Source organism: Hemicordylus capensis, chromosome 4 (assembly GCF_027244095.1).
Source record: "Hemicordylus capensis ecotype Gifberg chromosome 4, rHemCap1.1.pri, whole genome shotgun sequence".
NCBI classification, from domain to species: Eukaryota; Metazoa; Chordata; class Lepidosauria; order Squamata; family Cordylidae; genus Hemicordylus; species Hemicordylus capensis.
The window spans coordinates 255,519,273-255,532,567 of record NC_069660.1 but is presented as its reverse complement, the minus strand read 5'-3'; the positions used below and the strand labels follow the sequence as shown (position 1 = coordinate 255,532,567).

Below are 13,295 nucleotides of genomic sequence, written 5' to 3'. Positions count from 1 at the left end.
TTCCATCTGGGGGAATGTAACCCCATCCAGGACAGGCAGATCAAAGCACCTCCATCTTATTTGGATTCAGTCTCAGTCTGTTATCCCTCATCCAGCCCATGGCCACCTCTAGGCAGGCAATTAGGGAGGTTATGCCTTTTTCTGATGGTGCTGACATGGAGCACTCTGCACCAATTCCCCTGATGATTTATCTCAACTGTTTCATGTAGATATTAAAAAGCATTATTGACAGTAATTGGAGCTTTGTGGGACTCCATACTAGAGTTCTTGTTTTGAAGAGCAATAGTCTCCAAGCAACACCATTTGGAATTTGTCAGAGAGATAGGAGCTGAACTACTGTAAAGCAGTGCCTCCCACTTCCCCTCAGATGCTCCCGAAGGATACCATAGTCGATGATACTGACAGCCACTGAGAGATTCAAAAGGACCAACAGAGTCATACTCCCTCTGTCAATTCCCAGTAGGACATCATCCATCAGGCTGACCAAGATAGTCTCTATGCCATAGCTGCCCAAACACCCCATATTTACATTAAATAGAAATTGTTGACCATTTTTAGTTTTTTTATTCTTTAGGTTGTTTTTTTAACTGTTTCATTGAAAAAGTTTTATTATTGATTATTAGCTACTTGAATCTAGAGAGATAACACAATCATTGAAAAACAAATATATGGTGTACCCATGCAACTGCATTATGCAAGGTCTTTCATAGCTCAGATGTGGACTCAGATGAAGTACAGCATGTTGAAAATCTGGGTCTAGCAACATTAATTGTCATCCTATGCCATAATCACAATATCTCCTTTTACTGGTTCAACAGTAAACACTGAAAACATCTGTGTTAATGCAAAATACAGTACTAGTTAGAGGCTAGAACACAGAATCATAGAACAATTGCCACACACTCCACAGCAGCTACTACATAGACGACAATGGCAAATGCCCACTATATAACATATAGAGCCACATAATTTTAAAAATGGGAATAGGGGCCGACATACAGACCAAGGATGCACTGGTGCCGTGAGAGAACAGCCTAAGAGAACTTCATAACTGTATTGGTTAAGCAGGAAAGCAGCAAATTTTGATGCTCTCAACTTCCTCGGGAAATCTTCTATGCCACCCAAAAATATGTCCCCAAGGGCTGTGCAACCCTCAGGGACATAGTTTTGGGTAGCACAGAACACTTCCTGGGGAAAGGAGGATATCAAAAAATGCCACTTTCTCACTGCAGTGCTGCATCCTTGCTCTGTATGCCAGCCAGGATCCAAAGAGACATAGACAGCAGGGAGAATACGACGGCAAGCAAACACAACATGTAAGGGAAGGCAAAGGACATAATAGCACCTATCACAACCAAGAATATTAGACTCGCAGAAACAAAGATACTTATTTTACAAGCGGTGAGTCAGAAACACATGGGGAGTGGGAAGCAGCACTAACAACTACAACACTAAATGCAAGCATATAGAACCAAAATTTGCAAAACGCTAGGATCCTGAGCCCTGTACATATTTTTTTTTAAGTGATTTCATTTAAAAGCCAAGGAAAATCCACTTGCAACAGTTTGGGTCCCACTCCACAGTCCTTAGGTTGGGGCACACGTGGCTGCTATTGACTATCTCCCTCTTTCCACCCTTTCCCCACTCAAAGGTCTCTCATACAATGCACCTTCCAATATCCACAATGGCCTTGTTACCTGGACAAGGCTGTGTGAGAGCATTGCAAGAGGAATGGCACTTGCTGTCCTAGACGTAGCTCTACATACTCAGTATTTTGACTTCTCGATCCGAAATCCCTAATGGTGCAGAGTGGTCGATCGTTTGGATTTTTATGAGCATCTCTGTCATGTCCTGAGATGAATACGTTGCTTTCCTCCTTTTGTGTGGCTATCAATACATCATAAAAGTCATTTATTAGAGCAGTTATGTTTGTCACAACTGGTGCAGTTGCTGGGTCAGATGAACTCTCCCTGCAGCAGTTCTCTGCACCCCAGGAAGAGTGGTACAAATAGCCAATGCCAGCTTCCTCCGATGGCTTCACAGAGGGCAGCTTTAGTTATTAGCTGTTAGTTATATAAGAGACCTACTAGTAAAAACAACAACAATGCAACTGTGTCTTTCCTGATGTGTTAGGAGTTTTCCATGACATTTTAAGAGCCAGAAGACTCTTGATTGTTTTTCCGATTTTACCTTTCTCCAAGTGTTCTTAAGACACATATAACATGAGAACTAGAAAATTATTGAAGCCATATGTCTTTCTAACATGCCAGATGGAAACTTACCTCTGGTGGACCATATTATTTTATTTTATTCACTTATCTTAAGAACTTCTATCCCATTTTAGAAATTTATTTTTTAAATTTAATAAAGACTAATAATAAATACATAAAGCATCATATTTAAAAAATAACAGGAAAAATAAAAATAAAAATAAACCAACACATTAGCAGGCAGAAAACAACAACAACTTTGTCAGCCACCCAATAACAAATTGTTCTCTTTAATACAACATTAAAACATGAGATAAAAACACACAACACATTAAATCATAACAAACCAAAAAAAGGGGGGATACAAAATACAATGCAGAACAATTTAAAAGACATTGTTAAAATCAATTAAAATCAGATCAAAAATTTTAAAAGTTAAACGGCCTGAGTGAACAAAAAGGTCTTTACCTGGCGTCTTAAAGAACAAAATGATGAAGCTAGGCAACTGTTGGGTAAAAAAGTCTAAACGGCTTGGGCAAATAATGAAGTCTTAATCTCTCAGGGGAACCTAAGTTATTCTACAAGTAAGTCTGTACCACCAAGAAGACCTTCTACCCAGGCACCCCATCCAGCTTCCCTCTGATGATGGGGACACTTGGAGAAGTATCTCTGATGAAGATCTCAATACCCAGGAAGGTTTGTATGAGAGTAGACAATCTGTTATATATCCATATATTAGGGAGGACTCACTACTATTTTTGGCACACTTATAAACATTTATTTAAAAATGCCAAAAATCACACTGCAGTGAGGAAAAGAAGTCCATGAATCTATTGTTAGCCTTTCTGTATTCCAGCCATCTGCATCAGATAAAAATGTGGAGGTAACTGTTTGTAGACTAACTTACCTTCCCCAGAGAGATCTGCCTGGCACCTTCTTTGCTAACCTTTGGTGCCAGGTTAACACCTTGAAAAGGGCTTTTATCAGTGTTTTTATCAGAACACTGCAAAAAGCAAAAAAGCAGCCAAAGCAAAGGATCAGACTGGTCTCTTCTGAGTTGAAAGAAGCTTTTATTCTCACCTCTTTTTTGTATCAAGAACAAACCCTCAGTCACTGTGCAGGATTGAATCCAGAAAGACAATCACCCTTGCGGGATCAATTTGATGATATCAAACTCTGCCCTTCACCACTATAATTAACTCCCATTTCCAAATTCCAACCCAGTCATTAAAATAAAAAAGTCTCATAAACCGTCCAGCAATGCTCAGGTTTGGTCTTGTGCAAGTCGGTAGAAGGGCAGAAGCAATATTGTGGGACAGCTGCTGAAAATCTCCAGCAATGAGCATGCAATTCTCTGACTTGGTGCACAGATAGCATGGGGCACCTTGACTGATATGAAAGATCACTGTACCCATTTAGATTAAAGACTAAAGGTAGACTAAACCTTTAGACTAAAGGTAGCCATTTAGATGGTGTTATGTAGATTTTAAAAGCTCCTTGATTTACTCCCGCAAGACCATAGGAAGTATATGCACAAACTGAAGTGGTGGCATAATTTTGGTTCATTCATCACACAGTGAGCAGTGTTGACTCTCTTTCCACTTGCCAACCCCCTTAGATAACTATACTAAATGCCTGGACCCCTGAGGGATTTCTGTGCAGTCCCCTTGTCACCTCCCATTGGACTGGGAGGTGACAAGTTGCTGCAAGGCTATTCCATCTGCCTGCAGGGACAAGGAGCTGCAAGGCTATTCCATCTGCCTGCAGGGACTTACCAACTGGTCCCTTTGCCTCCTGTGGAGCTTCCAGCCCAGACGGGGAGCAGCCTGCTTGTCTGCTGCCAAGTTCGGGCTGGCTGGTTGCCAGCCCCCAGACTGTTGAGGAGAACCACCTGCTTCTTGTTCTGGGAGCTACACATGAGAGGTGTGCCTTTCAAGGCTTGTTGGCTTAAAAGCAGGGAGGCTCACCAAAGGCGTAGCCATCAGGCCACCTGTAGGTGGCCGGCCTTTGGGGCTGGGCCTTCAAGGGTGGGACTGAGGGCTGGGGGGTTGGGTTGGGCCAGGCCTTTTGCAGATATGTGTTTGGGCTCTCTTGAGGGGGGGCTGCTGGGAGTGCGCCCAGTGTTCCTGGGGCAGCTATTACTGTTGTGGTGGGGAATAGAAGAATTAATGCTGGCAGAGCAGCTGGCTGTTACAGGGGAAGGGAAATTAGTAATTTAGTAACTGTTTCGACTTCTAACTGCTCTGTCAACTCTCAGGCCTTGGGGAGCAGCCGCAATGACCCACAGAGTCTGGCCTTGCTCCTCTGTAATGCCAGGTCAGTTCAGAATAAGATCGAATTTGTCCACCATTTGATCATGGATGATGACCTGGCATGTATAACTGAGACCTGGTTGAGGGAGGCAAGTGGTCCTGTGTGGGCTTAGCTTCTCCCACCAGGTTATTCTGTCATGGAGCAGGCTAGAGGATGTGAGCGGGGGCGTGGACTGGCTGTGGTCCAAAAGAATACTACTTCCCTTACCAGAGCCCCTGTGAGACAGCTGACCTATATCGAGTGCATATTTTTGTGGCTGGGAACTAGGGATAGATTGGGGATTCTGTTGGTGTACTGTCCACCCCACTGCCCAACCGACTCCCTAACTGAGCTGACAGAGCTATCGCGGAGTTGGTGTTGGAGACTCCTAGACCTTTAGTGCTGAGGGGCTTCAATATCCACTTTGGGACTGGCTTGTCTGGTGTGGCTCAGGAGTTCATAGCGGCCATGACAACTATGGGCCTATCCCAGTTAGTTTCTGAACCAACTCATGTTGCTGGCCACACACTCAATTTGGTCTTTTGGTTGGATCAGGGGGTATTGCATGGGTGGGGGATCCTGTCGTTTCTCCATTGTCATGGACGGACCACTACCTGGTTAAGGTTGGTCTCACAGCTGCAATCCACCCCTGCAGGGGTGGTGGACCTATTAGGATGGTCCGTCCAAAAAGGCTGCTGGACCCGGTGGGATTTCAAAAGGCCTTGGAGGACTTTGACGGTGCAGCCGGTGATTCTGTCGATGCCCTGGTGGGAACCTGGAACAGGGAACTCATCAGGGCAGTAGACATGATTGCTCCTAAGCGTCCCTTCCGACCTGCTTCAAAAATGGCCCCTTGGTATACTGAGGAGTTGCGGGGGCTGAAGCGGTTGGGTAGGCGACTAGAGCGCAAGTGGAGGAGAACTCAGTTCAAATCTGAGAGGATACAGCATGTGACCCATTTGAAGAGTTATGCGGTCGTGGTGCGTGCGGCAAAAAAGAGTATTTGGTCTGTGCACATTGTGGCTGTAGGTTTGCGCTCAGTGGAGCTATCCCAGGTTGTGAGGAGTTTGATTTCTGCTCCTTCTACTTCAAATGAGTCCCCGGGGTCATTCTACTGTGATGCCTTTAATGGGTTTTTTGCAAACTAGATCTCCCATATTTGGGCCAACTTGGACTCCACTGTTTTTGCAGGATCTATGGAGGAGGTGTCCAGCAATCCCTCTTGCAGTATTAGATTGGATCAGTTTCAATCTGTGACTCCTGAGGATGTGGACAAGCTGCTTGGGGCGGTGAGGCCTACCACCTATTCTCTGGATCCTTGCCCGACTTCGCTGCTTCTATCTAGCAGGGAGATTGTTGGAGATGGCCTAGTTAATATCATAAATGCATCACTGAAGGAGGGTAGGGTGCCCCCTTGTTTGAAGGAGGCATTGATTAGACCACTCCTAAAGAAGCCTTCTCTGGATCCCTTAGTGATGGACAATTACAGGCCAATCTCCAATCTCCCTTGGTTGGGCAAGGTGATTGAGAGGGTGGCAGCCGACCAGCTCCAGGCAGTCTTGAAGGAAACTGATATCTAGATCCATTTAAAACTGGCTTTAGGGCTGGCTATGGGGTTGAGACAGCCTTGGTTGGCCTGATGGATGACCTTTACTGGGGAATCGACAGAGGGAGTGTGACTCTGCTGGTTCTTCTGGATCTCTCGATGGCTTTCGATACCATCGACCATGGCATCCTTCTGGATTGCCTGGGGGAGTTGGGGATAGGGGGCACTGCTTTGCAGTGATTCTGCTCCTATCTCTCGGGTAGATTCCAGATGGTGGAGCTTGGTGCAGTTGCTCCTCAAAATGGGAGCTGTTATATGGAGTTCCCCAGGGCTCCATTCTGTCACCAATGCTTTTTAATATCTACATGAAACCGCTGGGTGAGGTCATCAGGAGATTTGGTGCTGGGTGTTATCAGCATGCTGATGACACCCAAATCTTCTTCTCATTTTCATCTTCAGGAAATGGCACTCATTCTCTAAATGCCTGCCTACAGGCAGTAGTGGGCTGGATGAGGGAGAACAAATTGAAGTTGAATCCAAGCAAGACGGGGGTGCTCATTGTAGGGACTCAGAATCTGAGGGATGAGTTATATCTCCCTGTGCTGGATAGGGTTACACTCCCCCAAAAGGAGCAGGTGCGCAGCCTGGGAGCATTCCTGGACCCAGGCCTCACTGTGGTATCTCAGTTGGAGGCCATTGCTAGAAGTGCTTTCAATCAGCTTCGGCTGATTCGACACCTGCGCCCATTCTTTGGAGAGGATGACATCAAAATAGTGGTGCATCAGCTGGTAACCTCCCAGCTTGACTATTGCAATGCGCTCTACGTGGGGCTGCCTTTGTACATAGTCCGGAAACTTCAGAATGCGGCAGCCAGGTTGGTCTCTAGGGCAACTCGGAGAGACCATATTATGCCTGTTTTGAAACAGCTACACTGGCTGCCAATATGTTTCCAGGCAAAATACAAAGCACTGGTTATTACCTTTAAAGCCGTGAATGGCTTAGGTCGGAGTTATCTAAGAGAGCACCTTCTTTTACATGATCCCCACTGCACGTTAAGATCATCTGAGGAGGTCCGTCTCCAGTTGCCACTGGTTCATCTGGTGGCGACGCAGAGGTGGGCCTTCTCTGTAGCTGCTCCTGGGCTGTGCAATGCACTCCCAGCAGAAATTCGTAATTTGAGATCATTGCTGTCCTTCAGTAGAACCCTTAAAGCCTACCTATTTGGCCTGGCCTTCCAGGGTTTTAAATGATTAACTGTGTTAAACTGTTTTAAATTGTTGGCCTGATTTTCAGGGCTTTTAGCTGTTTTATTGGTTTTATTGTTTTTTAATTAGTTTGATTTTAATTGTTAATTTGTTTTAATTGTTTTTATCATGCTGTGAACGGCCCTGAGCCATTTTGGAAGGGTGGTAGATAGATAGATAGATAGATAGATAGATAGATAGATAGATAGATAGATAGATAGAATAAAATTGGTCTTGATGTAGCAAAAATGAATTGTCCCCTTTGCTATGAACTGACATGAATTGTCCCCGTTGCAGGCACTGTAAGATATTCCCCTTAGAGGATGGGGCCACTCCAGGAAGACAATGCTGAGCTAGATGGACTGATGGTCTGACAAAGTATAAGGCAGCTTCCTATATTCCTATGTAAAGCCTGGCTGGAATCCAAAGAGCTACATAAACTTTTCTTCTTTAAAAAGCTCTATCCCTGACATCACAAATTGTGTGTGCAATTTCCCTCAGTTTCCAAAAAAAGGGGGGGGGTTGCCATAATGCACAAGGGGAGTTGCTTTTTAATTCAAGTCAAAAGCCTTCTTTGTAGGCAGGGAACTAGTTGATCAGTCCTTTGGGGTGGACACTAGTCTATGTTTCCTGAGGATCTATCTTACTTCTGTGTTACTTTCCTTGAAGTTAGTGAAAAGAAAATATAATTGTTTGAAACCTTGGTAAAATGGGCCTCCAACATCTAAGATCCTATTTTTCTGTCATGCTGTAATGCATCTGGAATTATTCTATATTTATCAATTTCATTAACACCAGTAACAAATTAACAGAAGAAGAGACTCATACTGTGGATCAACCAGAAATTCAAAATAAGTCTCTCTTCCTGTGATTGTTCACGGTAAGACAAGTCCTCCTGGTGTGAGTTTTAATAACGTAATTTCTCTCTCTCTTTCTCTTCAACTATTAACATGTATAGAAATATAGAAGATGTATGAGGAGTTCCAATATGAGCAAAAATATCAATCTGAGCTTCACATCTTTCTTGGCATCTGAACTGGAAGTACACAATGTTAATGGAAGTGAGTTCACACTGAAGTACCAAGTTGCATTCAGTGGCTGACACCCAGACTAGCATGGCACTAGTGCAACAGGGTAAGGCTGAGCTGTTTTTCACCTTGATCTTTCTTGTTATTTTCAACTACCTCTACTTCCCTCTGAAGTCCACTTAGTACTGAGCTGAGCACAACCCTCAAGGACATATTTTTGTGGCACACAGTGGGCTTCAGAGGGAGATAGTACCCCCAAACCCTTCCCCTGTTTATGCAATGATGCAGCCTTGGGCTGGAAATCAGCACTGTTCCACCACTGCAGTGTTCATCCAGATGTCAGCCAGTTTAGCTAAGTAATGGGGGGGGGGCGGGAATACCATCACATAGCTTGAGCTTGAGCTGTCTGACTTGAAGCAAGGGTTTCTGTTGTCCCTTTGGCAGAGATGCACCTAGGTAATTATGGAACCGGGACCTAAAGGCCCTTGGAGGCCCCACCCCACCCCACTTCAAGTTAAGCATAATTCCCCCTACACTGTGGGTGTGCATGGAAAAGGCCAGTCTGGTTCTGTTCAAGTCCAAACTGGATCCGAACCGGACCAGTTCGGTTCGAACTGAACAAGGAGGCCCTGCCCACCCACCCCCCTCGGACAACTCTCCCAGAGGGGATAAGTTAAAAAAAAATTATTTATTTTTTAAAAAACCAAAGTTGTAAACCCCTTGAGCTTTGTTCTGGGGTTAGACCGAATGGGAGTGGTTCAGTTCAAACCTGAACAGTAAAACCTGTTTGCACATCCCTACCCTACACACACACACACACACACACACACACACACACACACACACACACTTTCCCATATTCATGCTTCCTCTTCTTCTAATCTGTTTACTTCAATAAATAGTACAGGTATTTTCCCTGCAAAATGGAGAATAGCAATAGTGGTCCCAATCTTTAAACAGGGTTCCCATCTTGACCCATCTAACTATAGGCCCATTAGCCTGCTTTCAGTGGTGGGCAAAGTATATACCCTTTATTTGTTATCCAAACTTGAAGCATGGATTTCTGAACAGCAGATCCTAGGGATCAAGCAGGCAGGTTTTAGAGCAGGTCATTCCACTCTTGACCACTGTATGATTTTGAACCATCTAGCATGTAAATACTCTAGTGCTCCCAAAGGTAGACTTTTTACTGCTTTTATTGATTTAAAAGCTGCGTTCAATCTTATTCCTAGGGAATTACTGTGGTCCAAACTTGGGAAATCCTCGATGGACAAAAGATTGTTGTTCCTGATTATGCAGCTCCATGTCAATTCTTCCATCCAAGTCAGATATGCTCCTAATGAGGCATTAACTGATTTAATTCCTGTCACTCATAGGGTCAGGCAGGGTTGTGTTCTGGCCCCTTCTTTGTTCAATCTCTTTATTAATGATTTAGTGCAGTGTTTGGGATCGGTGGATTCACATGCTCCAAAACTGGCCGATATTCGTGTGCCAGTGTTGCTATATGCGGATTACGTGGTGATTCTGTCCCAGACCCGTCTTGGTCTCCTTAGATTGCTGGGAGCTTTTGCCCACTATTGTAATGATAATAACTTATCTATTAATTATGAGAAATCTAAGGTCTTGGTTTTTACTAAAGCTAGGAAACTTTACAAGTGGATAGTAAACAAGGAAAATATCGAGCAGGTTTATAAATTTAAATATCTTGGTATACATTTTCAATATAATCTGAACTGGAAATCGCAAAGATTGTATTCTATCTCCATTGCACATAAAACCCTCAATGCTCTCTTGCGGTTTTACTATTCCAAAGGTGGCCAGTATATACCTATGGCTCTCCAGGTTTTTCAAGCAAAGATTGTAGCTCAATTATTTTATGGGGTTCTACTCTGGATTCAGGAAGTAACATCTGAGATGGAAAGGGTTCAATCAATTTTCCTTAGGGCTATTTTTGGGGTACCCAGATGTGTACCTTATTCAGTGCTATGTTTAGAGTCCAGATCCCTTACTATTTCCTCTAAAGCCTGGGAGCTTACCTTAATTAAATGGATCAAACTTTGCTTGGAATATCTGGAGCCCTCCTACTTTTGGTTCTTATGGAGGAACTCTTTCCCTAGCCCTTGGCTGTCATATGTCAACAATAAAATACTGCAAATGGGTCTATTTCCTTCTGAAATTCTACTTATGGGAATTGAGAAGGCAAAGGATAGATATACTCTTACAACGTCTGCATGACATTGAGCACCAGAATCTTGATTCTTGGGGAAATAGGACCTGTTCTCCTTTGGGGGGGGAATCATGCCCCCTTTAGGGAATAGAGGTGCCAGTTATCTAGCTTCCCTACACTTTTTAAAGTTTAGGATAGCATTTACTAGGGCCCGTATGAATGTGCTACCCTCAGCCCTTTTGGAAAAAAGATTTGATAAGGGATTGCCAGACTCTGGCTTATGCCCTTGTGGTGCAGGCCTCCCTGAAACTGTTTCACATATGTTGTTATATTGCTCTCTTTACTGTGATACCAGGAAAGAACTTATATCCCCTTTGCTAAAGCAATTTCCAGGAAGAGCTGACCCCTTTTACTTGAACTTCTGCCTTGAGGACCAAAATAATGAGGTCATTAAAGTGGTGGTGAAATTATTCTATGTTGCTATTAGATTAAGATCTTGTTTAAGGTCAAATTGATAGAAGCCTACTGTTTTATTCTCTTTTATTCTGTTTACTATGTATAAAGTTTTGTTTTAATGCTTTTTTAATGTCTTTTGTATGGCCTATGACTGTAATAAAAATTGATTGAATTGATTGAGTGACCCTACTGGGAGTATACCTCCCAGTGTACTTCACTCATCCCTCCCAGGAACACACTCACACACTCCGCCACAATGAGGCAGCATAGCAGGACGAGGTGGGGGGGGGGCGGTATACAAATTTAATAATAAATAAATAAATACAATATAAAACTGGTATATTTTTGCAAATATGCATTAGCAGAAACATTTCAACACACAACTGAACATATCTCCATCCCACATATTTCTTTCCCCACTCCCCCCTCTGTCTCTAAAACAGAGGCCACACTCAGAACAGGTCGCAGTTATGCTCGGCCACCCAGCACAGCACATGCCAGCAGCATGGCAACCACACCACCCATGACAGACTGAAGAGGATTGGGGAGGCTCCAGGGGATGTGGAGGCCCTGGACTTCAGCCTAGAAGTCCAAGGGGTAAGAGTGCCTCTGTACAGCAAACTAACATTTACCTTCAAGTAAGGTAACCTTCATTTACATTCAATAGAGAGCATCATGGAATGGGGCCTTCAATAAACACTATTGCCTTCTTCAAACAATTTCTGGGGGCAGCAGGGCTGAACATCTTAGCAAATTATAGGAATGGCAAATACATTAGTGATAGCAGCTTAAATGTACCACCATTGATAAGCCAAACATCTGGCCCACTGAAAATAGTGGTAAGTCTGCTGCTTATTTTACCCAAGATTTGACCTAAAATTGTAGCTTTCTTTTGGATTCTCTGAATTTGGCAAAGTAAAGCAAACATTTGTAATAAATTTAAAATGCAATCAGCATTTCCTCCTCACCCCCATGCTTTCCCTTTCACCTCAGATGTCAAGTATTCTCTCTTTTGTTTTCAGAAAGCTGTTGCTGTTTATGATTCAATGAGACATATCCAATTTCATTCTGGCAGATCATTCCAGCAACAGCATGAGTACAGCAGCCTTTGTGCTTCTCAGGTTAGGCAGAAAATGCACTTTATGATGCCACAAAGGAAGCCAGACTTAATTGGGCTTTGCTAAGAAATGGAAAAAGAAAAAAAAATGGAATCTTTGCAGATGTCAACTGAACATATTCAAAAGTGAATTCTACTTCCTAAGAACGTCTTTATTACTAAAATTGGATCTACAATATGTCTCTGACAATGCACAGAAAAGGATAAAATAATAACAAGGGTTGCAAGGGTTTATCCTGTCTCCTTTTCCCTCAAAAACTCAGTTTTGAGCATTGCACTAACAAAATCATAGAAGGTAGGGAGGGGAGAGCGATTTTTATTCAGGAATACATTTCAATAGCAGAAGTTAATGTGTGCAGGAATACCAGCAGAACACTCCAAAATGTTTTTGCTAGTGACTTTAAAAAAAGAATACCTTTCAGTCCAGAATGCATCAAACATCAGTGCTGTATGTCTGTGAGCCAGAAAGTAGAAGAGAGTCATTTTAAAGTCAAACCTACATTATTATCAATGTGTGTTTTTCCATTCAATGTACAGACCAGAAAAGAAAAAGGGGGGGGGCACAGCGGCTTGAATAGCTTTTGTGAAGTGACCTAAATAAATAATTCTCAGTGTTGTCATAATGAGGATGACACAAATGACCCTCCAGCACATAGGACAGCTATTTTAAATGCTATGACATGGAGATTCCCAGCTCCTAGCAACTTGCCCACATGCCATGGACACTACATACCAAATATATCTGTCATCTGCATACTATCACAAGCCAACCTATATCTGAGTTGGAGGTGGCATATTAAAACAGCATGCAGTAAATGCTCTCTACAAATGGATTGCTCAGAAATCACCTCACAGCTGAATCTCAAGGAAATGACATGTACCCCAGAGTCTATCTATATGGGCCCTGGGCCCCCATAAGTCAAGCAATGGTGTAACTAGAAAAACCTAGTGGGGGGGTACAGAAGGGGCAAAGTGCATTTATGGGTGGGCAAGCTGTTAGATTTCTGAAACAGGCATGGTGGGAGCAAGTGGGGGCAAACTACTTTTCTATATGGTGGATGCTTGCCCACCCCTCCTCCTCCCACCACCACCCAGAGCTGCCCTTAAAGCCAATAAAATACTGTTGGAGCCTCCAGTGAAATTAATGTTGCACATTCAGGCAGGAACATCAGCAGGTAGGGGTGCAGAAACCCCTCTTCCTTTCTGCAAACATGCACTTGCAGGATACACACCTA

General features: G+C 43.4%; 1 protein-coding gene across 6 annotated transcripts in view; it reads left to right on the top strand.

Annotated features, from left to right (window-relative positions):
• The window catches only part of LOC128325000 (uncharacterized), a 95,804-nt gene extending 82,783 nt beyond the window's left edge, over positions 1-13,021 (top strand). For 5 of the 6 annotated variants that reach the window (XM_053250305.1, XM_053250303.1, XM_053250307.1 and 2 more), the window contains 2 exons: positions 8,251-8,426; positions 9,553-11,067. In XM_053250305.1, the coding sequence (XP_053106280.1) occupies positions 9,587-10,555 (969 nt within the window). In that variant the 5' untranslated portion in view covers positions 8,251-8,426; positions 9,553-9,586 and the 3' untranslated portion in view covers positions 10,556-11,067. Of the gene's footprint in view, positions 1-8,250; positions 8,427-9,552; positions 11,068-11,965 lie in introns of those variants that run through there. The other variant, XR_008307216.1, reaches the window with a different exon arrangement.
• The last annotated feature ends 274 nt before the right edge of the window (positions 13,022-13,295 follow it).